The 25,741-nt window shown below is 48.1% G+C and overlaps 3 protein-coding genes across 6 annotated transcripts in view; 1 reads left to right on the top strand and 2 right to left on the bottom strand.

Annotated features, from left to right (window-relative positions):
• The window catches only part of LOC310756746 (uncharacterized protein), a 1,375,527-nt gene that overhangs the window by 140,290 nt on the left and 1,209,496 nt on the right, over positions 1–25,741 (bottom strand). The gene's annotated exons all lie outside the window — the stretch shown is intronic.
• Positions 958–9,403, bottom strand: DNAAF6 (dynein axonemal assembly factor 6). The gene is made up of 6 exons (XM_083602537.1): positions 9,197–9,403; positions 7,414–7,468; positions 5,695–5,803; positions 3,912–4,008; positions 2,440–2,525; positions 958–1,404 (listed from the first exon to the last, which is right to left on the bottom strand). Exons 1-6 carry the CDS (start codon positions 9,302–9,304, stop codon positions 1,275–1,277), a joined length of 585 nt encoding a protein of 194 aa, XP_083458663.1. The 5' UTR covers positions 9,305–9,403; the 3' UTR covers positions 958–1,274.
• LOC310756750 (nuclear pore glycoprotein p62-like) lies at positions 9,394–25,523 on the top strand. Of its 4 annotated transcripts, none has more exons than XM_083601414.1 (13): positions 9,394–9,711; positions 11,506–11,805; positions 13,103–13,497; positions 13,759–13,863; positions 14,752–14,880; positions 15,134–15,259; positions 17,110–17,212; positions 18,125–18,269; positions 20,535–20,584; positions 21,999–22,133; positions 22,630–22,741; positions 24,221–24,287; positions 25,329–25,523. In XM_083601414.1, the coding sequence occupies exons 2-13, from the start codon at positions 11,522–11,524 to the stop codon at positions 25,418–25,420; spliced, it is 1,743 nt and encodes a 580-aa protein (XP_083457540.1). In that variant the 5' UTR covers positions 9,394–9,711; positions 11,506–11,521; the 3' UTR covers positions 25,421–25,523. The 4 variants fall into 4 exon arrangements, with proteins under 4 accessions (XP_083457540.1, XP_083457537.1, XP_083457539.1 ...); XM_083601411.1 differs by having other exon boundaries at positions 9,485–9,711; positions 14,749–14,880; XM_083601413.1 differs by having other exon boundaries at positions 9,552–9,575; positions 14,749–14,880.

Raw genomic sequence — 25,741 nt, forward strand, 5'->3', positions numbered from 1 at the left:
CCCTTCCACCCCACTGTCGGGCAGCTCTTACTGTCAGAAAGTTGTTCTTGAGCAGGGGTCAGCAACCTTTTTCAGCCATGGGCCGGTCCACTGTCCCTCAGAGCACGTGGTGGGCCGGACAATATTTTGGAGAACGAATTCCTATGCCCCACAAACAACCCAGAGATGCATTTTAAATAAAAGGACACATTCCACTCATGTAAAAACACCAGGCAGACCCCACATATAACCCAGAGATGCATTTTAAATAAAAGGACACATTCTACTCATGTAGAAACACACTGATTCCCGGACCGTCCGCAGGCCGGATTGAGAAGATGACTGGGCCGCATCTGGCCCCTGGGCCTTAGGTTTCCTACCCCCATTCTTGAGGTTGGGTCGGAATCTGCTTTCTTGTCACTTGAAGCCATGAGTTCGAGTCCTACCTTCCAGGGAGTTTAGAAAACGTTTGGGTTTTTTTAAGTTTAGCGGGGGAAAGGCAATTAAGAGGCAACGCAATAGGAATTTGTACAATTATTCACAGCATAGAGAAAGTGGGCAGAGGAAAGTTTTGGTCCCACTCTCCTAACACTTGAACTGGGAAGCTGGATGCGGGGAGATCCAGCTCTTCTTCAAAACACAGAGTCCAACTCTGGGACTCCACTCCCCGAGGAGACAGGGATGGCCACTGTTATAAGTGATGAAACTGCTCCTTTCCTCTTATGGGGCACCCAAGAGCCCATATAGAGTCCTTTTGTAGGTTCTCTATCGGTAGGAGAGAATAACAGAGGCCAACCAGAGAATATTGAGAAGCAAGGCAGCTAGTAAGCCTGATCTTTATTAACTGTTGCAACAGGGTGCTCCCGCCACACGCAGCAGAAGGCAGCCTTGAAAACAAACCTTTATCAAATGCAAGGAAACCTCTTTTTCTGCTTATACGTGCAGATCTTCTCAAAATAATATTGATGTACACATGCATTAAGGAATGGAAAAGATAGTTTAATTATCCACAAAATGGGTGTGCAATTGTCAGAAATAAGAGCAGACAATGGTCCCGGCTGTGAATCTGAAAGTTCAAGGTTGGACTATAATGTACCTCAATCACCACCCTGTCCAAAAGCACAAGCCTCATCTTCTACTGGGACACCTCCCCAGCTAGATTTCCATCTCAGAGTCCTGGTGAGAGCACTAAGGAATGGGAGTTTCAACAGGAAAGACCCCACCCTTCCTGCTCAGTCCAGCTTTTGTGGTTGCTCACTCAATGACCATTTCTATGGAGCTGCTTCCTTTCCTCTTCAGGCAAAATTTATGAAATCCAGCTCTCGTTTCATCCTCAGGGTGACTTCCAGAGTGCCCTTTTCGGAGAGGAAAGAGGCCTTCCCACTCTTGGTATCCACAGGGTGAGGCAGGTGCAAGAGAAGCTTCCTGGGAAACAGAAAAGTAGAAGCTGTCACCTGAAGCTGCCATATGAGGAAAAGGAAGGAAGGAAGGAAGGAAGGAAGGAAGGAAGGAAGGAAGGAAGGAGAGGAGGAGTTTAGATTTGATATCCCGCTTTATCACTACCTGAAGGAGTCTCAAAGTGGCTCACATTCTCCTTTCCCTTCCTGCCCCACAACAAACACTCTGTGAGGTGAGTGGGACTGAGAGACTTCAGAGAACTGTGACTAGCCCAAGGTCACCCAGCAGATGCATGTGGAGGAGCGGAGACGCGAACCCGGTTCCCCAGATTACGAGTCCATTGCTCTTAACCACTACACCACACTGGCTGAAAGAAAGAAAGAAAGAAAGAAAGAAAGAAAGAAAGAAAGAAGGGAATCTTTGTGGCCAAGGCTGAGGGGGGCCTCTGCCTCAAACATTAAAAACTTCCCATCAGATGCCAAGGAAATAAACATCTATCTGACTTTTAGAAGACATCCAAAGGGAAGTTGGAGGTTTTTTGTGTTTTCAATATTTTGTCAGAAGCTGCTCAGAATGGCTGGGGCAACCCAGTCAGATGGGCGGCATATAAATAATAAAATGGTTGTTAGGGGGGCACACAAAGAGTTCAGAAACTCTCCCCACCAAAAACAATAATTTCCTTCCTTCCAGATCTTTGGCAGCCACTGATTCCCACTTTCAAAGCTTCTTCCTGCACACAAAGCTTGCGTGCATCTTTCTGAAAGCGCTAGCCAAGACTCAAGGGTGTACTAAGAATAAAGCAGAGAATAGAGAGCGTTACCAGACACCAAAAACAGCCAGCCCCTGTCACCAACCCTGAAGTGTCACACTGGAGGTCACAGGCTGGTGCAAAGTCTGCCTTTCTACCCGAGAATCTTCACACTGCCAGACAGCCGACCAACCAGCCAACTGTGCAAGGTTCATTCCTCGTGTGTGCAGGAGTTCCTTTATGAGCAAGTGGCTGCTGCCAAATTGGGCCAAAATAATTGAGGGAAACTTCCACACCCCCTCCTCCCAGCTTACTTCTCTGGGCTCCGGAGATCAAGAACCTTTTCCCGGATATCAAGGGTAATGTCTGAAGCCTTCGTATCTGGAAGTTTGATTTTAATCTGAAATGAAAAACAGGTGGTTACCAGGGAGCACTGATACAGCTCCTTGCTGGGGACACAAGGGACTCTAGGTGAAAGTATTATTAATATTATTATTTATTATTATTTTAAATAATAATAACAATAATTTGTATACCACCCTATACCTGTTGGTCTCAGTGTGGTTCACAACATAATTACAATTTAAAGCCCCAAAATACATAATAAAAATAACAAACAATTAGCAATACTAATGTATACAAACTATTCACAAATACACTCCGCAACAAAAACCCCGAAAAAATAGCCCAGCCTGCAAAAACAAAATCCAAATGAATATATAACACTTAAAAACAATTTTAAAGAACCCCATCCCCAAATAATGGGACTCGGGTGGCACTGTAGGTTAAACCACTGAGCCTAGGGCTTGTCAATCAGAAGGTCAGCGGTTCGAATCCTCGCGACGGGGTGAGCTCCCATTGCTCGGTCCCTGCTCCTGCCAACCTAGCAGTTCGAAAGCACGTCAAAGTGCAAGTAGATAAATAGGTACCGCTCCGGAGGGAAGGTAAACGGCATTTCCATGCGCTGCTCTGGTTCACCAGAAGCGGCTTAGTCATGCCGGCCACATGACCTGGAAGCTGTACGGCGGCTCCCTCGGCCAATAAAGCGAGATGAGCGCCGCAACCCCAGAGTCGGTCACGACTGGACCTAATGGTCAGGGGTCTCTTTACCTTTACCCCCAAATAAAATGGCACCCAGCCAAGTCAAAGGACCCCTGGACAGTTGTCCAATCGAATTCAATTCATGGGGTGTGGATGAGGGGATTGTCGCTTGTCGGCAGACAGCTTTTCTGTGTCATGTGGCCAGCACAACTAAACTGCTTCTAGCTCACGGAAACGCCCTTTACCTTGGCGCCGCAGTGGTACCTGTTTATCTACTCGTGCTGGTATGCTATCGAACTGCTAGGTTGGCAGGAGCTGGGACAAAGCAATAGGAGCTCACCCCGTCAAGCAGATTCGAACTGCCGACCTTGCAATCGGCAAGCCCAAGAGGCTCCACGGTTTAGTCCACAGCACCACCCACATCCCCATTAAAACCCCATCCCTGTTAGAACAATGGGCCAAATACAGTGGTACTTCGGGTTAAGTACTTAATTCGTTCCGGAGGTCTGTTCTTGACCTGAAGCTGTTCTTAACCTGAAGCACCACTTTAGCTAATGGGGCCTCCTGCTGCCGCCGTGCCGCTGGAGCACGATTTCTGTTCTCATCCTGAAGCAAAGTTCTTAACCCGAGGTACTATTTCTGGGTAAGCGGAGTCTCTAACCTGAAGTGTATGTAACCTGAAGCGTATGTAACCCGAGGTACCACTGTACATTAAGAGGAAGAGCCTGGAGAGCCTGCTTCTTACCAGCATGTCCTCACAGCAAGCCGTAGACGCGTCCTTCCTGCTCATTCCCAGGAACATGTCCTCGGCACTCACATGCTGCTTGAATAATATTTCATATCTGTGAAAGACGACAATGTTCACCAGCCAGGCTGAAAGCCACTGGGGTGGGGGTGGGGCACCTCTTTTCATCTGCTGCTGCTTGGCAGCCCCTACACTCCCAACGGGGCAGAGCCCGATGCTTTCAGTTCCTGCTCAGCCACTGCAACCCCAAAAAGCAACTGGAGGGAGGTGGACAAGCATTGGCCTCCAGCTGCCAAGCAATTATGTAGCAAGCTGCTTCTGGCTGTGTCCTTCTTTCCCATCCACAATCCCTTCTTGGAGCCTGAATCTCACAGAGCTTTTCTAACAAATTTCAATTAATTTTCCATTGGGCAACCATTCTCTCTCTCTCTCTCTCTCTCTTTCTCTCTCTCTCTCTCTCTCTCTCTCTCTCTCTCTCTCTCTCCCCCCCCCCCATGCCAATTTATTTAATTTGGAATGAAGCAAATTTGGGAACAGCACGTTCCCTTTCTACGGATTTTAAGAAATGCAAGAACATAGCTGAGTATTGCATTTCAAGCATGTAATGCCCCTAATATAATTGAGCAAAGTAAATTGAGCTATTTACCTACAGGAAAGAACTTGGCCTCTTGGGAGAAACTGTGGAAAACAACAATAAACTTCTTGGCATGCTATACTCTAGAAGAGAACCTACGTAAGATGTTATATAGGTGGTAACTCACCCCTAGTAAACTTGTAAAAATGTATTGAAGGGACATTTATACATATGTGGTGGGGTTGTAAGAAAGCCAACATGTATTGGGAGATGATATACTCAGAACTAAAAAAGATGTTAAGAGTCTCATTTCCCAAGAAACCAGAGATGTTCTTATTGAGTATAGTAGAGGGGGAAATAGCCAATAAAGTACTTAGTCTTTTCCTCTATACAATAACAGAGGCCAGAATAATCTGTGTCCAAAGGTGGAAGGACAAAAATAGTCTCGCAAAAGCAGACTGGCAGAATAAGCTAATAGAATACACGGAGCTAGCAATGTTAACTGCAAAGAAAAGATACCAGGATGAGTCAGATATAAAAGAAGAGTGGGAATACTGTACTTTGATGAATATTTAAAGAAATATAACAATCAGATAAACTTCCAAGTGGGGTTAGATATATGAGCCGCAGTTAAAAATAAGCAGAAGAGGGTTGGCAGTTAAGGAGATGCAAACAAGGACTAAATAAGAGGGATGTGTGTGGTAACCAAAGAGTGTAAAATAAATGACGACAACTATATAATTGATGTACTAAGATATGTAAAATGCATTTTTAAAAAATTTAAGAGAACTTTGTCTATAGATTTGGTAGCAATGCCCGTTTGAAACAGCAGAAGACTTAATTGCCTCCTTCTCTCTGCCAGGACGGTGCCTGCCCTGCCTGTCAGCTGCTCCAGAGCTACTCATGTGTTGCAGCAATTTCAATGCAATTTATAAAGCTGCACTCCTAACCCCACTTCCTGACTGGCACGGTATGGCAGCAGCAGCCAGCCAGATGTTAGTTGTCAAATCTTGCGACCAGACATCTCCACTTACTCGCAAAAGCCGTCTGTGGTGAAATGCGACTGGTGCCCGGTTAATTTCAAACACTGAACCAACACATACAAGACTATTTAAGAGAACTCCCTCATCCAAAGGCAAATTAGAGCATGGATTTGGAAGAGAGAGGCAAGCGCTCCTGGCAGGGCATGTGGAGCTCAGATGGGCTTACTCAGGCTGTTCCCTGGAGTCCAAGGCATCGTCACTGTACTCGGAATCCTCCGGCACGTCCTCTGCACTCCAGATCTCTTTGCTGTCCCCATATTTCACTTGAGTGGCGGCTGCAAGCAGGAAGACAGAATCACCTGGTTTACCTGTCCTTGGAGAGCACACACAGCTCCCTGGCCTTTTGATACTTGCAGGGCAACAGGCCACGTCTGGCTCATAACACACTCATGGCACTAGGGAGCATCTAAAAGACAGTGTCGGTAAATCAACAAGCACCTTGGTTTTCAAGTTGTAAATCCCATTAATCACTGGCTGAAATCCCATTAATCAGAGATGTTCATACATCACTACAAATAATGATTTAGTACCTGTTACGATGCCATTGGGGAAATTGCTACTTGTGTTAGAAAGGATGGGCTTATATATAGGCCAGTGCTTTTTGTTGTTGATGATGATCATGGTGTTGTTAATTAAATTTGTACACTGCCCTATACTTGTAGATCTCACGATGGTTAACAACATTATTGGTAAAAAATTAGGTGCCGGTATTCATACATTAAGGGATGCGGGTGGTGCTGTGGGTTAAACCATAGAGCCTAGGACTTGCCGATCAGATGGTCGGCGGTTCGAATCCCCGCAACAGGGTGAGCTCCCGTTGCTCGGTCCCTGCTCCTGCCAACCTAGCAGTTCGAAAGCACATCAAAGTGCAAGTAGATAAATAGGTACCGCTCTGGCGGGAAGGTAAACGGCGTTTCCGTGCACTGCTCTGGTTCGCCAGAAGCCGCTTGGTCATGCTGGCCACATGACCCGGAAGCTGTACGCCGGCTCCCTTGGCCAATAAAGCAAGATGAGCGCCGCAACCCCAGAGTCGGTCACAACTGGACCTAATGGTCAGGGGTCCCTTTACCTTTATTCATACACTAGTAAGAGTCTTGTGCATTGCTGCAATTCCAAGTTTTATTATTATAAGGCCAGCCTCACTTTAAATAGAGGGAGCTCAAAGAGGATCCATGGACATTCTGTTGCCCAAAGGCTCACAAAACCCTCGACCTGGCTGTATGTGCTCCTTGCAGGCCTCCTGTTAAGGGAGCTACAACAGTGCTGGCCACTGAGTTCTCCTCACTCCTCTTTCTGTGTCTTCTTGCTCTATGACAGTGGTTACAGGGAGCATAATGGGATCTGAAGGCTGCAGCTGCCTATGCCACCACGGCTCACAGGGCAGGAACACTGTTGTGTGTTCTGTGTGATGCATGGAGGTGCCTTGCAGCTCTGACCTTGTTATCGAGTTCACTGATTCCTTCCATGTGTGAGCGGCATCGCTTGGGTTTGTTGTTTCAATGGATGCTGAGGGTGTCCTGCTGTTTTCAGATTTCCTGAGTGATGCATGGACAGGACGCTCTGCAGGCAACCTTTTGATGGCATATCAGTGACGTCCCTGTGCACCCTGCTTCCCCCCCCCCCAAATATCTCCTCACTCCTTGCTTTGTGGCATAATGATTAGAGTGTTGAACATGGGAGAGCTGGGTTTGAAACCCCTCTCAGCCATAAAGCTCATTGGGTGTCCTAGTCAGTCACCATCTAACCTACCTTACAGGCCTAACCTACCTCACAGGGTTCCTGAGAGGGTGAAAGGAGGAGGAGGTGAACCATGTACACCACCTTGAGCTCCTTGGAAGATAAAGGTGGTACATAAATGTAATAAATCATTTTAACGCCGGCTTACCTGTGGGCGCTGCTGCCTTTGGGGGGCCAATGTTCCCTGGTCCTGTGCTGCTCACCTGCAAAAAGATTGCATTCAGCCCTTGTCCGTTAGCTGCCCTGAAGAAGGCAGGTCTAAAGAACATTGGAAGCGCAGAGGCTTATTAAGATGATGGAACATGCTGACTAGTCTGACTGTTTGAATTAAAGATGAGGAAAAAAATTCTTGAGGAATGGAAATATTTTGTGGAATTTGTCTTTTAATAGCATGGTTATGCGAAAAAATATGCAGCATTTGAATTATAGCAACAGATGAGAATGGATAGTTTACTAAGTTAGAATTAATGTATATAATGGGTAAAATATTAGCAGCTTTATTTGGTTAGAAAAGAACACTATGGAAGGGTGGATGGGAGTTCAATCGATAGGAAAGATTTGTTCTGAATGTTGTCTAAAGATATAAGAGCCATTTCCCAATATCTCAAGAGCTGTCACATGGAAGAGGGAGCAAGCTTGTTTTCTCCTGCTCCGGGCGGGGGTGGGACTCGAACCAATGGCTTCAAGTTACAAGAAAGGAGATTCCTAATGTTTACATCAGGAAGAACATTCTGACAGTGAGACCTGTTTGACTATAGAACAGTTTCTACTGGGAAGCTGTGGACTCTCCTTCCTTGGAGGCTTTTTAAGCAGAGGTTGGAAGGCCATCTGTCAAGGAGGCTTCAGCTGAGATTCCTGCATTGCTCTTTTTAAAAAAATTAATAAATTGGTTTTACATATTTAAAATTATAATCACACCACATCATATCCACAGTTTAAAGATTCCTCCAAGTCTCTGGACCTTCCCACATTCCCCTCCATGGGTTCTGTTGTTAAATCTTTTCTACTGCATCTTTTTTCAACAATCCAAATTTTTTATCACTCCATTATGTCCATATTTCTCGTTACGTTACAGTCCTGCTAATGTTTTCAGCTGCTTTCTCTTCAGATCGTATAAATCTTCCGTCTTTTACTAAAGATCCCTGCATTGCAGGGGGTTGGAATAGATGACCCTCAGGGGTCCCTTCCAACTCTACGATTCTAAAAGAAATGGCAATAACTCTAAGATTCTAAAAGAAATGGCAAAATCTGAAAATTTAATAAAAAGGTCATGTTTAAAGAGAGAAATAAACCCCTGGAAGGGGAGGGGGTCTCCCCACCCCACCCCACCCCAGCCTTCCTCTCACCCAAGGCCAGATTTAGGTTTGATGAGGCCTTAAGCTACTGAAGGTAATGGGGCCCTTTTATATGTCCAGCTGTCCTTTGTCAACAACAAATTGTCGCTGTTTTTTGTGTTGAATATATGCTGTATGGTACAGTGGACACTCGGGTTGCGAACGTGATCCATGTGGTATGCACGTTTGCAACCCGCAGCGGCACATCTGCGCATGTGCGGGTTGCGATTCGACGCTTCTGCGCATGCGCAAAGCTCAATTTAGTGCTTCTGTGCATGTGCAACCACCGAAACCCGGAAGTAACCCGTTCCAGTACTTCCGGGTTTCGGCGCGTCCGTAACCTGAAAAACGCAAACTGAAGCGTCTGTAACCCAAGGTATGACTGTAATTTATGCACCTAATAAGTATCTAAAGCCATTTGCACAGAACAAAATATGTATGTTTTCAAAGTAATTGTTGAACTGAAATACAATTAAGAAGAAGTATATTAATAGTGAAATGTAATTCAGAATAAGTATATTGGGGGCGGGGGGCAAGAGAGTGGGGCCCTAAGCTATAGCTTGCTTAGCTTATACATAAATCCGGCACTGCTCTCACCCCTATCGCTCTTCCTCCGTCCTCGTCGTCCTCCTCCGGCGGCGAGAGCAACTGGGAGAGAGCCAGCAAGGAGGAGGCCGAGCAGAGACCCAGCTCCGGGGGCTCCATCGCCGGGGCGGCTGCAAGGAAACTCGCAGCAGCGCCCAGAAAGCCAGCTGCCTGCCAGCCACCGCCAGCGTCTCCCGCGTCGCCACGGCAACGGCCCCACGGCGCCTGCGCGGGTGCAAGGAGGATGCGGCGCGCCCATTGGCGGAGGAGCGCCAAGGCGACATCGGGAGGCGCCGGAAACTCCGCGCGGGACGGGCGCTGGTATCGCGTCATAAGGACGCGCGGCCGAGGAGCGTAACTGCCGCGCAGCGGAGGAGACGCCGCCAGAGAGGTGAGGCGAGGAGGGAAGGGGAGATTGACAGTTGCTCTTCCCCGGCCTCGCAAGACCCTCTCGCGGACGCAGGAGACTGCCGTTAGCGCTGAGAGCAGCAGCACGAGGAGGAGGAGGAGCAGGGTTAGAAGCTCAGGTATGGAGTCGAAGTCAATCCGCTCCTTGCGGCGAGATCTGGCATGAGGCGCCCACGGGGGATGGTTCCCTTTGGTCGCTGGAGCCCTTAACTTGACGGGATGGAAGTAGTGGGTGGGGAGCGTTAGAAATGGTGATGATGATGATACTAATAATAATAAAAATTTATTACAGTGTTTTAATGTTGTATTTTAATCTTGTTTTTAAATTGTATTCATTCAGCTTGTTTTTATTATTGCTTGTTAGCCGCCCTGGGGAGGGCGGGGTATAAATAAAATTTATTATTATTATTATTATTATTATTATTATTATTATTACCTCGGTTTACAGACGCTTCAGGTTACAGACTCTGCTAACCCAGAACTAGTACCTCGGGTTAAGAACTTTGCTTCAGGATGAGAACGGAAATAGCATGGTGGCAGCAGGAGGCCCCATTAGCTAAAGTGGGACCTCAGATTAAGAACAGTTTCAGGTTAAGAACGGACCTCCAGAACAAATTAAGTTCTTAACCCGAGGTACCACTGTATTTCTACCCGGCCCATCTGGCTGGGTTTCCCCAGTCACTCTGGGCGGCTTTCAACAGAACATTAAAAACAGAATAAAACTTCAGACATTAAAAACAGGGAATGATGATGATGATTATTTATTTTGTCTTCCATAAACACGGTTTTAGCAGTGAGTCCATAATTGACTGTGGAGGCCAATTCTGGATCCACACGTCCTTCCACAGTGGGGACATTGGTTTCTGGATGGGGGTTGATCATGGTGAGGGTTTGCCAAGCCTGCCTTCCTCTTAGCATGTTTCTCCCTTTCATCCTGAGTTCCAGCGTCTTCAAAGCCCATGACACCTTTGGTAAAAGCTGTTCTCCAATTGGAACGCTCACGGGCCAGTGTTTCCCAGTTGTCGGTCTTTATACTACTTTTTTTCAGATTTGCCTTCAGAGAGTCTTTAAACCTCTTTTGTTGACCACCAGCATTAATCTTACCATTTTTAAGTTTGGAATAGAGTAGTCACTTTGGAAGATGTTAATCAGGCATCCGAACAACATGACCAGTCCAACAAAGTTGATGTTGAAGAATCATTGATTCGACACTGGTGGTCTTTGGTGGGCAGTGTTGGAAACTTATATGATGATGTTGGTGATTTATTATGTATATGCTGCCCATCTGACTGGATCCCAATGCAGCATTAAAAACACAATAAAACGTCAGCCATTGAAAACTTTCCTAAGGGCTGCCTTCAGGGCTGCCTTCTAAAAGTCAAATATTTGTTTATCTGTCTGACATCTGACGGGAGGGCATTCCACAGAGTGGGTTCTGCTACCGAGAAGGCCCTTCAGATGCATAAGCTAATTGCCAAATAGCACCTTAAACCATTTATGGTTGCCACAGCAGTATGCCTAGGCACCTTTTCCACTCCCACTAGAGTGTAGTAGTAGTAGTAGTAGTAGTAGTAGTAGTAGTATCCATTTCTAGACCACTTTATATTTTAAAGGGGAAATCTCAAAGTGGTTGGCATCACATTGAAACCTCAAATAAAACAATCCAGAATAAAACAAAATATTTCAGTTCCTTCTTTAAGGGGCATTTAGATTCCCTCATATTTACTGTGGGGTTATCTTTCCAACCAAGGTAGCATTTGCAGAGCTTCTGAAACAGTTTGCCTTTGCTTCAACACCCCACCCCACCCCTCTTGTGCTCTTGGGTTGCTTCGCCCGCCGAGATCTCCAGCCCCCACAGACCAGCAGCAGCCCTGGAGCCAATGAGGCAGCTCTTTTTCTCTGTTTCCTCACAGGAGCACAGCTATCATCATGAGCCAGTTCAACTTTGGCACACCTGGCACTCCTGGGGGAGGCTTCAGCTTCGGGACTCCAAAAACCGCAGCCAGCACAGCCCCTGCGGGGTTCTCCTTCTCTTCAGCCACCACAGGGGGAGGCTTCAGTTTTGGGACAGCTGCTCAAAACCCAGCAAGCACCCAGCCTGCAGGCCTGTTCTCTTTCGCTCCCCCAGCGACATCGGCACAGACCTCTGGATTCAGCTTCGGCACACCTGCCACGTCGGCACCAGCTGCTGCTGGAAATGTGTTCACACTGGGGTAAGGTTGGCGCAATCCCATGTGGGTAGGAGGCTTGTTGAGCCCTAAGGATCAGACGTTCGGCTTCTGAAAACCCAGAACACTTACTTCTGGGTTTTTGGCGTTTGAGAACCACGGTACCACTGTGTTGTACAATCTATAGCCTTAGGTGGGGGAGCTGGTGCCCAGGGTGGTTCCCAGCAATGTCACCAAATGGCACCTTAAACCTAGGTTACAGCCACCACAATGGTGTGTCTAGGCACCATTCCTTCCCATTGGAGATTTATTTATTTATTTATTTTATTATTATTATTATTATTATTATTATTATTATTATTATTATTATATAAAGCAGTATAGAAATTAAATTATTATTATCAATAATAATAATTTAATTTCTATACTGCTTTATATTTTAAAGCAAACAATCTCAAAGCGGTTGACAGTACATTAACATAAAATAAAACAATGCAGAATAAAACAAATGCAAACTTCCAGGAAAATATGTCAGATCCTTCTCTAAGGGACATTTGGCTTTCCCCATATTTATTGACCTCCTTAATTTATAGAGCTGCCCCGTAGCAGAAGAACTCCAGGAAACCAGAGTGGTGTAGTGGTTAGTTGGACCAGAACCTGGGAGATCAGGGTTCAAATCCCCACTCATACAGGAAGCCTTGGAGTCATTCACAGCCTCTTAACCTATCTCACCAGGTCATTGTAGGGATTAACTAAGAAGGGGGCTGAACCATGTACATTCGTACCTTGGTTGTCGAATGCCTTGTGACTCGAATGTTTTGACTCCTGAACTCTGCAAACCCAGGAGTGAGTGTTCTGGTTTGCGAACGTTCTTTGGAACCCGAACGTCCAACGCTGCTTCCGCGTCTTGGTTTTTGAACGTTTTCGGAAGTCGAACAGACTTCTGGAACGGATTCCATTTGAGAACTAAGATATGACTCTACTCCTTGCAGGAAAAGGTGGGAAATAAATGCAATGAATAAGTTATTCTGCTTACTTGCTTCCAAAAACTGGAGGGGCCAGCCAGATGGAAATGGTCTCAATTGGACCTGCGCCAGCCGCAAAATGCGCCTGGTGCCTGGCTAATTCCTAATGCCGGTTGCCAGTCTCCTTGGGCTCAGCTGGAATGTTAAAAATCCTGTGGTAAATGGGCAAACAACCTACCCTGAGACTTTAGTCAGAAATGAAATGAATGAAATGATGCAGAAGTAGCAGCAAAAAAATGGCTCAAGAGAACTTGGGATGCTTTGAATATCTGCCCAAAATCCACCCTGGACTCTTTTGCTCTTTTTTATTTATTTAGGGGAAATGCCCCCAAGCTGAACTTGAGCAGCACCAACACAACACAATCGGCTGGCATTACAGGGGCACTTGGGCTCGGCAGCGGCGGACTGGGCACATCCACACCCAGTAGTGCCCCTGCCAGCCAGCCAGTGGCTCCTTCCGGCTTTGTGTTTGGCTCCAACACCGCTACCCAGCCTGCCACAACCGGAGGATTCAGCTTTGGAGGCGTGGGAGCAACGCAGGCTGCGGCCCCCAGCTTCAGCCTTGGCTCCATAGGGAATACGACGCAGCAAGCAGCACCCGCCTCCACTGGCTTGGCGTTCGGAGTTCCTGCATCCGCGGCCGGCCCTACTACAACCACGGTATCCACAGCGCAGCCAGCTGTGGCGTTTGGCCTTGGGGCGCAGACAACAGGTGAGACGCCAAGCCCTGTGCAAAAGCACTTCTGGCAAGGCAGAGTTTCTTTGTAGACAAGTTGCCTTGCAAGCTTTGTGAGGACAGATGCCCTCCATACGCAAAGTTGGGTAATTGTATATAGGTGAAGGGCTGAGTCCCTTTGCGCCGACGTAACGCAGATTTGTCTCACGTTACCCCAAAGATGCCATTCTACTCAAGAACAGACTGGAGAAGGAATTCAAGGTGATAACTGCTTCTCTTAACCATTTTCTGTTCCAGCTCCAGTTTCAGGCTTTGGGCTGCTGACGTCAACACCTGCCACCTCTGCCTCCACAGGAACGCTCGGTCAGGGGCCAGCCTTGTCCTTTGGAGCGAAACTTGGAGGTAGGCGATTGTGCCTCGGGAAGAGGGAAATTGGGCCGTTCTTTCTAAGATGTGAAGTGAGATAGGGCAGGTCAGTTGTGCTGGTGTCCCTCCGTGCTTTGCTGGCCCTCTAAATTAACTTTAAAATGCCTTGGTGCAGTTGGGCCTTTCTCCTCACTTTCTGTTTCAAGCTCCAGACCTTCCCCTCCAAATCCTGCCTGTTCCCTTTTGTTGCTTACACACACACGCCTCCGGCCAAGCTGATCTGCCAAAGCCACCTTTTGGTTCTTTTCCCCCCATGTTCTGCTTCTGCTCTTGGACATGCTCTGCCCGCCGAGCTGCTTCTACCACTGCTGCTGTCATCTCACCACTGCCGCTTCTTCTTTTTCTTCAATTGCTGTTTATCTTCTCCTCCCGCATCGCCACAGCTCCTTCACCAAGTTTTGCCATAGCCTTGTGCCTTTGCATAATGTGTCTGGGAGTAGATGGTTCTCCTCTTTGTACAGCACCTAGCACACAGGGACTGACATAGCAGCAGTGGTGATGGCAGCTGCTTCCCTTACTTGCCCATAAGAGGGGGGCAGGGGCTGTGGGAACTTCCAGTTGCCTTTGGCTTCTTGGAAAACTGCTCCGCCACCAGGCCGGAGGTGTCAAGAGACTCTGTGTCTTCCTTGGCCTTGTGGGCGGGTGCATAGAATCCTAGAACTGCGGAGCTGAAAGCAACCCTGAGGGTCATCTAGTCCAGCCCCTTGCAATGCCGGGATCTTTTGCCCAATGTGGGGCTCAAACCCACAACCCTGAGATTAAGAGTCTCATGCTCTTACCAGCTAAGTATCTTCCATGAGGAAAGTGTGTTCTCCTCCTCCTGGTTGTAACTGAACCCCAGAATGCGTCTCTTCCCTGAAGCAGGTACAGCTGCAACTTCCACGGCGCCTTCTACCACAGCTGTGAACTCCATCCTCGGGATGTCCGGGCCGACGTTGTTTGCGTCCATTGCAAGCTCTTCCGCACCAGCCTCGTCTGCTACTGGCCTCTCACGTAAGCGACTGGGGCCCTGCCTCCCTTCTTGATGGGGAAGTGGAAAGAGTGGGGCTTGGGCAGCCTTGGCTCTGCCCACTGCCTGCTGACGGTGCAAAACGGACCACTTCTCTTTCCCCCTCAGTCCAGGATATTTTGTACTTCACCTAAAGGTCTGTTGCGCCAAACCACTTCACTGCCGGGGCTGTTCTTTTGAGCAGGAGGCAGCCTTGCCAAGCCGCACTCAGGAGCTCTTGTTTTCTTCCTTCTGTAGTTGGTGTCACCTCAGCGGGGACGGCGCCTGCTGGGACTTTAGGGTTTGGCGCAAAAGCCCCTGGGACGACAGCTACAGCACCCACGGCCACAGCGACTGCAGTGGGAGGAGCCCCCGCAGCAACCAGTAAGGCTCAGAAGAGAAAATAGGAGGGAGGGAGGGAGGGAGGGAAGGCAAGGATACACACAGCAGCCGCTGACTTTTGCTCTTCGGGTAGAATATCATAGAGTTGGGAGGGATGATCTGGGTCACCTAGTCCTACCCCCTGCAATTCAGGAATCTTTTGCCCAACGTGGGGCTTGAACCTGTGGCCCTGAAATTGAGAGTCTCCTGCTCTACCGACTGAGCTATCAGGTAGAATGTTGCAGGCACCATGGACTTCTTGCTTGCTGTCGTTATATTATTTGAAGGGCTCTGCAGCTTTCACAATTCATGAAGCACGTAAAGCTGTTTACGTTGCTATGATCAGCTTTACGAAATAGAGCAATTCAGCATCGAAACAGGGATTTAAAAAACAAACGTATTTTAACCCACGCTAGAAACTTGGTGAAATGAAATGGTCTTTCCTGAAGCTTGGAAGAAGGAGCCAATGGAATCTTTCTAGGCAAGGAGTTGCATGGTTCCAAGGTTCCACATTAGGAAGGGCCCTGCCTCGCATCCCAGACAGCCGTGCTCCTGGAAGGGGGTGATGTGCATAGCAGAGCCACCAAGGTTGAAAGCTGCAGGTAGGCAGGATTATGTTGGAGACAGAGCTGGCAACTTCAGATAGACTGGTTCTATACCATTTAGGGCTTTGCAGGTCAAAGCCAGCAGTACCAGGAAACGAGGGAGGATGCTGTAGTTGAAGTGGAACTGTGTGTGTGATGGATTGTCCCCGAAGCAGGCTCCAGAAGTCTGTCTGGCTTGCATCTTTTTGCACTAGTTCCTACCTGGGCCACTGATGGTTCTGGAGTGCATGCAGCATTGAGTAACACAGCACTGTCTGCACGTGAACTGGAGGGTCAATCGCTCTTCTTCCTCCTACTGCAAAAGCTGGAGACTTTGAAGAAAAGGGATTACTGGGCAGGGCAAGTGGGTGGTATTTGCACCCCAGCCCCAAATTCTCCATGTCAGAAATGCTCTTTCATCTGATGCTACCTCCTCTCTTGCCATTGCGAAAATGATTGCTAACAAGGTGGAGTGGGTATTTTTCTTTTAATTAGTTGTTATTAACTACAGTGGTACCTCAGGATGCGAACGGGATCCGTTCCGGAGCCCCGGTCGCATCCTGAATAAATCGTAAGACGCGACAGGGCGTGTGCAGGTCACGTTTCAGTACTTGCGCGTGACATCATTTTGACCATCTGCGCATGCACGAGCGGCGAAACCCAGAAATAACATGCTCTGTTACTTCCGGGTCACCGTGGAGCGCAACCTGAAAATACTTATCCTGAAGCATATTTATACCGAGGTATGACTATTATTTTTTGTGTTGCAAAGCAAACAGATGAACAGGGAAAGGTACATCTATCATCAATTCACAGAGTCTTTTTCACAGTTAGTGAGAGAGACACTTGTCATAGACATCGTTCAGTTGGGGGGGAAAGAGGCGGGTTGAAAGGGAGAGCAGGTATCTATAGCCTACTGTTAGTGTAGGGGTTTGTGTCTGAATCACATGGGAAGATCCTTTGTTTATATATTTATTTGTCTTTATTGATAATGCAAGAGGGGTCCCGAGCTCCATTGGTTGCATTCATTGACAAGTGGGCACTATTGAGATCATCTATAGGAGAGGTTGTGGTTTTTTACTTGGCCATGGAGCATCCTGGGCAGGCAGCCTTGGCAGCCTCCTCTTCCCATCCCTGGCTCTTCCATCGCAACTAAGGTCAGGCCCAGGAGTCTCCCATCCTGGGACCAGCTCCAAGCAGGGACTAGGTTGCCCTGCATCCCTGTTCACTTCCTGCTGTGGTTTCACCCAACGTTTGTTTTCTCTGCAGGTATCGCCTCCACCCCAAGTACGGGATTCATGCTGAACCTGAAGCCTCTGTCCACCACTGCTACAGTGGCCTCCACGTCCACTGCGGCCCCCACAACAGTCACGTAAGTTCCCTGCGTGTTCTACCCCCGTCGTTCAGCCCAGACACTGAGGTCCAGCTCCAAGGGTCTTCTAGCGGTTCCCTCCCTGCGAGAAGTGAGGTTACAGGGAACCAAGCAGAGGGCCTTTTCGGTAGTGGCGCCCATCCTGTGGAACACCCTCCCTTCAGATGTCGAGGAGATAAAGAACTACACAACTGTTTTTTTTATATAAAAAAAACATTTTTATTGATTTTACAAAGCACAAAGAAACACAAACTAGTAAAAATATATCTGTATAGATTCTCTGAATCTCGGGACTTCCCTCCATAGAGTCTCACTTTAAGAATCTGCATATTCATAAGTACTACAATTATTATATCAGACCATATTATCCATAGTATTTTTACACTACAAATGAATCAAACTCCTGCTCTTTTTTCCATCATCTTACAGTGGTCTCCTAAATAGCTTATAAAAAATTCCCTTTCTTTTGTAAAGTTTTTGTCCTCCTGGTTTCTGAGTTTTCTAGTCAGCTTTGCCATCTCGGCATAGTCCATCAGCTTGATTTGTCATTCTTCTCTGGTAGGGACTTTATCTTTAACTCAAGAGTTGGGAAGAACTACACAACTTTTAGAAGGCATTGAAAGGCAGCCCTGTATCAGGAAGTTTATAATGTTTGATGTTTTATTAAGCTTTTATACGTGCTGGAAGCTGCCCGGAGTAAGTGGGGAAACCCAGACAGATCCACAGAGTATAAATGTTGTTGTTGCTGATTGCCATATGCTAGGCAAGCCATGGGTTTGGGGGTGTAGAATAGAGTCCCCCCACGGAGGCAAGGAATAGCAGTTTGCTGGATGCAGGTCTCCCTCCTTGGGGGTGGAGCCCTGGGCTGGCTCAGCTCTCTCACCGCCCAGCACACTCCTCCTGTCTTTGCAGGGCTCCCCCGTCGATGACCTACGCCCAGCTGGAGAGCCTGGTTAACAAGTGGAGCTTGGAGCTGGAGGACCAGGAGAAGCACTTCCTCCAGCAGGCCACCCAAGTCAACGCCTGGGATAGGAAACTGATCGAAAACGGGGAGAAGGTAGGGATCCATTCTGCCGGCAAGATTCTTTTTAGGGAGCTGTGCTGCCTAGGTCAGAGGGGGAGCCAAGGTATTGCCTCCTGTGCCCATGCAGGGGCTGGCTGTAACTAAGATTCCTTTTTATACACAATTTTAACCTTAACAGTACAGTGGTACCTTGGTTCTTGAACGGCTTGGCTCCTGAACAAATTGGCTCCTGAATGCTGCAAACCCAGAAGTGAGTGTTCCGGTTTGTGAACATTTGTTGGAAGCCAAACGTCCAACACGGCTTTCAGTCAAGTGCAGGAAACTCCTGCAGCCAATCGGAAGCCGTGCCTTGGTTTTCGAACGCTTTCCGGAGTCAAACAGACGGATTACCGTATTTTTCGCTCGATAACACGCACCTGACCATAACACGCACATCGTTTTTAGAGGAGGAAAACAAGGGAAAAAACATTCTGAATGAAACAGTGGATGTATCATTTTTGTGCTTCATGCTGTGGCCACAGACATGTGATCTGATGGTGAATTTGGGGTGACCCAATGCAAAAATCCTGAGAATCCCTGTGGATCCATGCTTTGTAACCACGTTTTTGCACCATTGCAGCCCCAGGCAACAGTGGGTGTGTGATTTTGGGGGGGGCAGGCTGTAGCCATGGACATGCTATGTGCTCTGATGGTGAATTTCGGGTGACCCAATGCAAAGATCCTGAGGATCCATGTGGATCCATGCTTTTTAACCACATTTTTGCACCATTGCAGCCCCAGGCAACAGTGCGTGTGTGATTTTTGGGGGGCAGGCTGTAGCCATGGACATGCTATGTGATCTGATGGTGAATTTGGGGTGACCCAATGCAAAGATCCTGAGGATCCATGTGGATCCATGCTTTTTAACCACATTTTAAGTGGGGAAGGAAGGAAAAATACAGAATGGACAAGGAGCACGAGAGGGGTGTGCAGAGAAGCAGCTGGCTAAGAATGCAGGAGAGGGGTATAACGGGAGGGAGGAAAGGAAGGCAAAAGTTTTCCCTCACCTACCCACCCAAGCCAGCCAGCTCTCTCTCTCTCTCTCTCTCTCTCTCTCTCTCTCTCCCTCCCTCCCTCCCCACAGCAAGGAAACAGAGGAGGGTGGGCAGTAAGGCCCTGAGGCAGAATGCAGGAAAGCAGCCACTTCCTCTTTTCAGGTTTCCCTTCTCCGAGACGCGCGATTTGATTTTTGCCTGATTTTTTTTGCCATTTGGCTCCAGGGACCACACATTCGCTCAATAACACGCACAGACATTTCCCCTTCCTTTTTAGGAGAAAAAATCTGCGTGTTATAGAGGGAAAAATACGGTAAGTTTGAGAAGTACAGTATAGCAAAAAAAATGCAGCTTCTGTATATTTATGTATTTCATAAAAAATGATACACTGCTCGATTTTGGGGGGGTACCACTCAAAGTGGTTTACAAAGAAAGAACAGTAACATTATTAATATTATTTATTTCAGTTTAAATACCACCATTCAGCGAAAGATCCCAGGGTGGTATACAACATTAAAAACACATTACAGAACATCAGTGATTGAAACATAGTAAAGAGCATACTTCTGAGTGAAAACAAGTATTTAAAACATTGAAATAGCCATTAAAATAAGCAGTCGGCTGAAAACAGATCAAAACACTTGTCAGCATTCTGCAGGCTTCAGTGGGCTTGCCTAAGTGAAACTGTTTTTTAGCAAGGGCTGAAAACAGTACAGTGAAGGGGGTGTCCCTGGTGTCAGGGTGCAGGGCGTTCCAAAAGGTGGGTGCTGCCACATGGGAAAATGGAATGTTCTGTGGCACTTATAATGGTGCCAGTTCTGCCGATGGAAGCGGCTGAGTGGGCACATGGAGGGCAAGTTGATCTCATAGGTAAACTAGTCCTAAGTTGTTCAGCGTTCCTATCAGTGAACAGTGTTAGTTAATAGTGTTAATGTTAGTTTATAAACTCTGAACTTGGCCTGGTAGCAGATCAGCAACCAGAGCAGATCTCTGACCCCAGGTGTTACATTCTGCCAAGGCCTCGTTCCTGTCAGCAATCGTGCTGCAGCATCCTTCACTAACTGCAGCTTCCGTATCCATCGTGAAGGAAGCCCCACAGAGAGCGTGTTGCACTAACTCCTTTTTGCTCAGCGTCTTCTTCAGCCAGTTCTTTTCTAGTGTTCCCGAAGCCCTGATTTCCCACTGTACCTCAAAAAAGATTGGGCCTTTTATTGTCACTTATAGATTCCCGTCCCACTTTGTAAACCCTGTCTCTGTCTTACAGATCACGTCTCTGCACCGAGAAGTGGAAAAAGTGAAACTGGACCAGAAAAGGTAGAGGGAAAGGGGCTGCGTAGCATGTTATTGGTGGGAGGCTGAGTACTGTAAAGGAAGCCTTGAGATGCTTGTGAATGGCAGGGGACGTTGCAAGGGGCAAAGGTCTTGGAAGCAGCCCCCCTCAGCCTCACAATCATAATTTATACCCCACCCTTCTGACTGGGTTTCCCCAGCCACTCTGGGCGGCTTCCAAGAAATAATTGCAAAACCACAGTAAACCAACACACGTTAAAAACTTCCCTGTACAGGGCTGCCTTCAGATCTCTTCTAAAAGTCAGGTAGTTCTTTATTTCCTTGACATCTGATGGGAGGGCGTTCCGCAAGGCGGGCGCCACCACCGAGAAGGCCCTCTGCCTGGTTCCCTGTAACTTCGCTTCTTGCGAAGAAGAAGCTGCAGAAGGCGGTTCAAGTGCCAAGAAAGGAGATTCCAGCTCAACATCAGGAAGAACTTTCTGACAGTGAGAGCTGTTCAACAGTGGAACGGGAGGTGGATGGCCATCTGTCACGGATGCTTGCGTTGAGATTCCTGCATTGTGGGGGGTTGGTCTGGATGACCCTCAGGGTCCCTTCCAACTCTACAATTCTATAATACTGATTTAGATGGTGAAGCTGTCTTGGGCCGGGAGCCATTCCTCACAAGCGCTTCCTCTCCACACCTTCTTTCAGCGCCAGCTAGTAGAGATGTCGGGGTCTTTTTAGTTTTCTGTAGTACAATGGTACCTCAGGTTAAGAACTTAATTCGTTCTGGAAGTCTGTTCTTAACCAGAAACTGTTCTTAACCTGAGGTACCACTTTAGCTAATGGGGCCTCCCACTGCTGCTGCGCGATTTCTGTTCTCATCCTGAAGCAAAGTTCTTAACCCGAGGTACTATTTCTGGGTTAGCAGAGTCTGTAATCTGAAGCGTCTGTAACCCGAGGTACCACTGTACAGGGGTGGGGCGCAGGATCTAGCCCATTATTCTTATTACTGCCAGACTTTCAGAAGACGTCTGAAGGCTGCCCTGTTTAGGGAAGCTTTTAATGTTTGATGCATTACTGTATTTTAATATTTTGTTGGAAGCTGCTCAGAGTGGCTGGGGAGGCCCAGACAGATGGGCGGGGTATAAGCAATAAAATTATTATTATGATTATTATTATTTATTATTATCCTCACCTCCCTCCTCCTCCCACCTATCAAATCACATTACAATTATGCCAGGTGACCCAAAGTAACTATTTTCTCCCCTGTGTGTGCTGGTATCTGAAGAGGAGGCCCTTTGGCATCCTCAGGTTGACTTCAGCCAAAAGTGCAAATATATTTTTGGCTAACCTGCCTGAATTCCACCTGAGTGCCTCTCCCGGACAATGCTGCCACATGTTGTCTGCTTATCTAACCTCCCTCCCTCCCTCCCTCCCTTTTTTCCTTCTATAGGTTGGACCAAGAACTAGATTTCATTTTGTCCCAGCAAAAGGAGCTGGAGGACTTGCTGATGCCCCTGGAAGAGTCTGTAAAGGAGCAGAGTGGGACCGTCTACTTACAACATGCAGATGAGGAACGGGAGAAGACGTAAGACGATGCCAGGGATGGCAGTGGGGCTGGTTGCGTGGGCTGCGGGTGGTCCCGGGATAGACAAGTTTAAAAAGCAAAGGTTTGGAGGTCAGCTGTGGAGATCAGCCTATGTTGAGCCATTCTAAAGGGGGAAATTTGCGTTCTGGATAATTATGAGCATGTTGGGCTGGGAGGTGGGTGCTGTCCCGCAATTCCTGCAGAGTCCACTTTTAAGCCTGAAGACCAAGCTGTCTCCTAAGGGTGTTTCTGCTCAGTCCCTAACATTCACAGGTCTAATTGAAAGTATTGACAAGATTAGAGTCCACTGGGAAACCCAGCAGCTCCCCTGGATCGTCACAGCTTCACACAGTTCCATGGGTCCCTCATGGCAGCCGATGAGCCTTTAGGATTCCCCCCCCCCCCCCCAAGTATTTGGCCTTGGCTTGGCAGGTTCCCTGGGGCGAGAGAAGGAGGGAGATCGATACCAGTGACAACGTGTTTTCCTGTGCTGCAGGTACAAACTGGCAGAGAACATTGATGCCCAGCTGAAGCGCATGGCCCAAGATCTGAAAGATATTATTGAGCACCTGAACACCTCTGGAGGCCCTGCTGACACCAGTGACCCGGTGAGTACAAACTGGACGAGATGCATGGGAGGAGGAGAGGAGAGGGCCAAGAGCCTCTCTAAGGATGCTCCTTCCTGGTTTATGAGGGCCGCTCTGTCCTGCTCTTCCCCCTCCAGGCAGCTGTCTGCCGCTGTGGCCTTGTTCAGCAATGCTTTTCAGCACAGTCAGGCTTCAGGAGCAGGAAGCGCCATTCTTCAAGGCTGGCCTGCTTTGCTTTCACCCGACTCATAGAATTGTAGACTTGGAAGGGACCCTGATCTAATCCAGCCCCCTGCAAGGCAAGAACCTCAACTGAAGCATCCAAGGAAGGAAAGTCCACCACCTTCCATCCCACAGTCAAAACAGCTATCAGTCAGAAAATTATTCCTGATGTTGAGTTGGAATCTCCTTTCTTGCAACTTGAAGCCATTGCTTCAGGTCTTACCCACTGAAGAAAGCAAGCTTGCTCCATCTTCCATGGGGCAGCCCTTGAGATATTTGATGATGGCTCTCCTATCTCCTCTCAGTCTCCTCTTTTCCATGCTAAACATACCCAGCTCCTTCAACCATTCCTCATACGGTTTAGTTTCCAGACCCTTGATCATCTTGGTTGCCCTCCTCTGCACACCTTCCAGCTTGTCAGTATCCTTAAATTGTGGTGCCCAGAACTGGACACAGTATTCCAGGTGTGGTCTGATCAAGGCAGAATAGAGCGGGACTATGGCTTCCCTTGATCTGGACACCAGACTTCTGTTGATGCAGCCTAGAATACAATTACCGTAGCTTGTTTTGTTTTGTTTCTGCTGCTGCATCACATTTTCAGACCACACCTAAGAGCTGTATGACAGTGGAACGCTTCTCTCGGGAGGTTGTGGACTCTCCTTTCTTGGAGATTTTTAAACAGGTTGAATGCCCGTCTGTCACAGATGCTCTAGGTCAGATTCCTGCATTCCAGGGGGTTAGAATAGATGACCCTCTGAGTCCCTCCCAATTCTATGATTTCAAGGATGGAGTCCTATCTGCCTTCAGCAGATCACACCACCAGCCTTGATGTGCCTCAACAAGACGGGGGGGGGGGGGTTAGTACCCTTGGACACCAAGATATCATCTGTGTGAATTTGCCTTCCTCTTCCACCCACATTTGTGCCTTGCAGGACCAACACAGCCATCTCTGCAGTCCCAGGCAGGGCTCTGCGCTCTCCCACCGACAGCTGAGCCACTCAGAGCAGGAAAGGGACTACTGCCAACCTGCCATCTTGGGGCCAGAGTACATTGCTACCTGCCTGGGCTGGGCAAAGGACTTTTTAAATCATGGCAGTTACGGCGCTCGGTTTCCCTTCCGATGGTGCCGTTCCTAGCTCAACTCTTCCTGCAGAACATCAGCATCCTTCAGTCTTGAAAAATGACTGCCGGCGTGAGTGCTGATCTCGTGGTCTTTGCAGGGCTTCGAGAGATCCAGACCAGGTTCAGCAACTAATGACATTCTCTAATCTCTTCCAGCTTCAGCAGATCTGCAAGATTCTGAATGCGCACATGGACTCCCTCCAGTGGATTGATCAGAATTCAGGTATTTGGGACTTTTCCTTATTAGGGAGTCGTAGGGTCCTTCCTTCAGTTTTAAGGTGAACTGCTTTGAGGCAGGTTGGCTAGGGAGAGAGAATGAAGGAAGGAAGCATCAAGGTGGGAAAGGAGCACTCCTTGTCCTAGAATCATAGAGTTCAAAGAGACCCTGAGGATCATCTAGTCCAGCCAGGGAACTAGACAGGGAAATATGCAGCTGTCCCATACGGGGATCAACCCCTCCCACCTTGATGTTATTAGCACCGTGCTTGAACCTACTGAGCTATCTGCTTGGCACATGCTGAGATCCTCTGCAGCAAACATGGCAACCGCTGGGGGGGAAATCGCAGCCTCATATTTGGGGGGGGGGAGGATCCATTTTGTGGGTCTCCAGACTGCAAAATCCATCTCCTGCTCAGGTTTTAGGAGCTATCTGTTGGCTGTTGTGTTGTTTATTTGTTTAATTTGCATACCGCCCTTCATCCAAAGATCACAGGGCAGGCCACCGCATAAAAACACAAGCAAGAAAACACAAAATGCATAATGCAAACCAAAGCAAGTCAAACCAATAGCCCCCTTCCCACAAGGCAGGGAAGGAGGGCCAGCACAAGGACAGCCCCAGGAGTATAGGTCCATCTAGTTTAGTGTCGTCGACACTGACTGGCAGCAGTGGTTCTCCAGGATTTCAGGAAGCGGTCCCTCCCAGCCCCACATGGAGACGCTGCAATTGGGGGCTGAACCCCAAGACGGGTGCTCTGCACGAGTGAGCCTAGCACACACTATTCCAGTGAATTTGCCTGTGGGAGAAAATGCAGTTTGCCATGGAGCTACAGCCCGGTGCAGCTTGAGACTCCTAGTTCAGACTGAGCTGGTAGGGGGTGGCTGCTGCCCTATTAGAAACACACCCCACTCAGCCCCATTGTGCTTCCAGCGAGGGAGGGGGAGGGAGCGACTGTGGTGCCACAGGTGGGCAGAGTCTGCTCTGCCAGGGGTGCACACTGGGAAGCTCAGCCCTCTGACATTCTCCTTGTTGTCATTCCGCCTTCAGCCCTGCTGCAAAGGAAAGTAGAGGAAGTGACCAAGGTTTGTGAAAGCCGCCGCAAGGAACAGGAGCGCAGCTTCCGGATTACGTTTGACTGACTGCCTCGTCGCCGGGGAGCGGGGGGGATACTCGCACAATGCCCAAATGTTTTGTTACTAGTTGAGTTTTGTGTTTGACAATAAAGGCCTTTTCTGTGCAGAACTGTGTGGCCAGAGGAGTTACTGGGTGTAGGGTTTCCTCTCTCTTCTGCTCCCAGGTGTGGACTGATTGTGCTCATCTCATGATGGTAGGTTCAAGCCCCACATTGGACAAAAGGTTCCTACATTGCAGGAGGTTGGACTAGATGACCCTCGGGTCCCTTCCAACTCTACAATTCTAAGATTCTACTCTGCAGTTTCAAGGGGCGGAGCGGGTGCTAT

The sequence above is a fragment of the Podarcis filfolensis genome (genome assembly GCF_964270895.1).
Source record: "Podarcis filfolensis genome assembly, chromosome: 2".
Lineage (NCBI taxonomy): Eukaryota > Metazoa > Chordata > Lepidosauria > Squamata > Lacertidae > Podarcis > Podarcis filfolensis.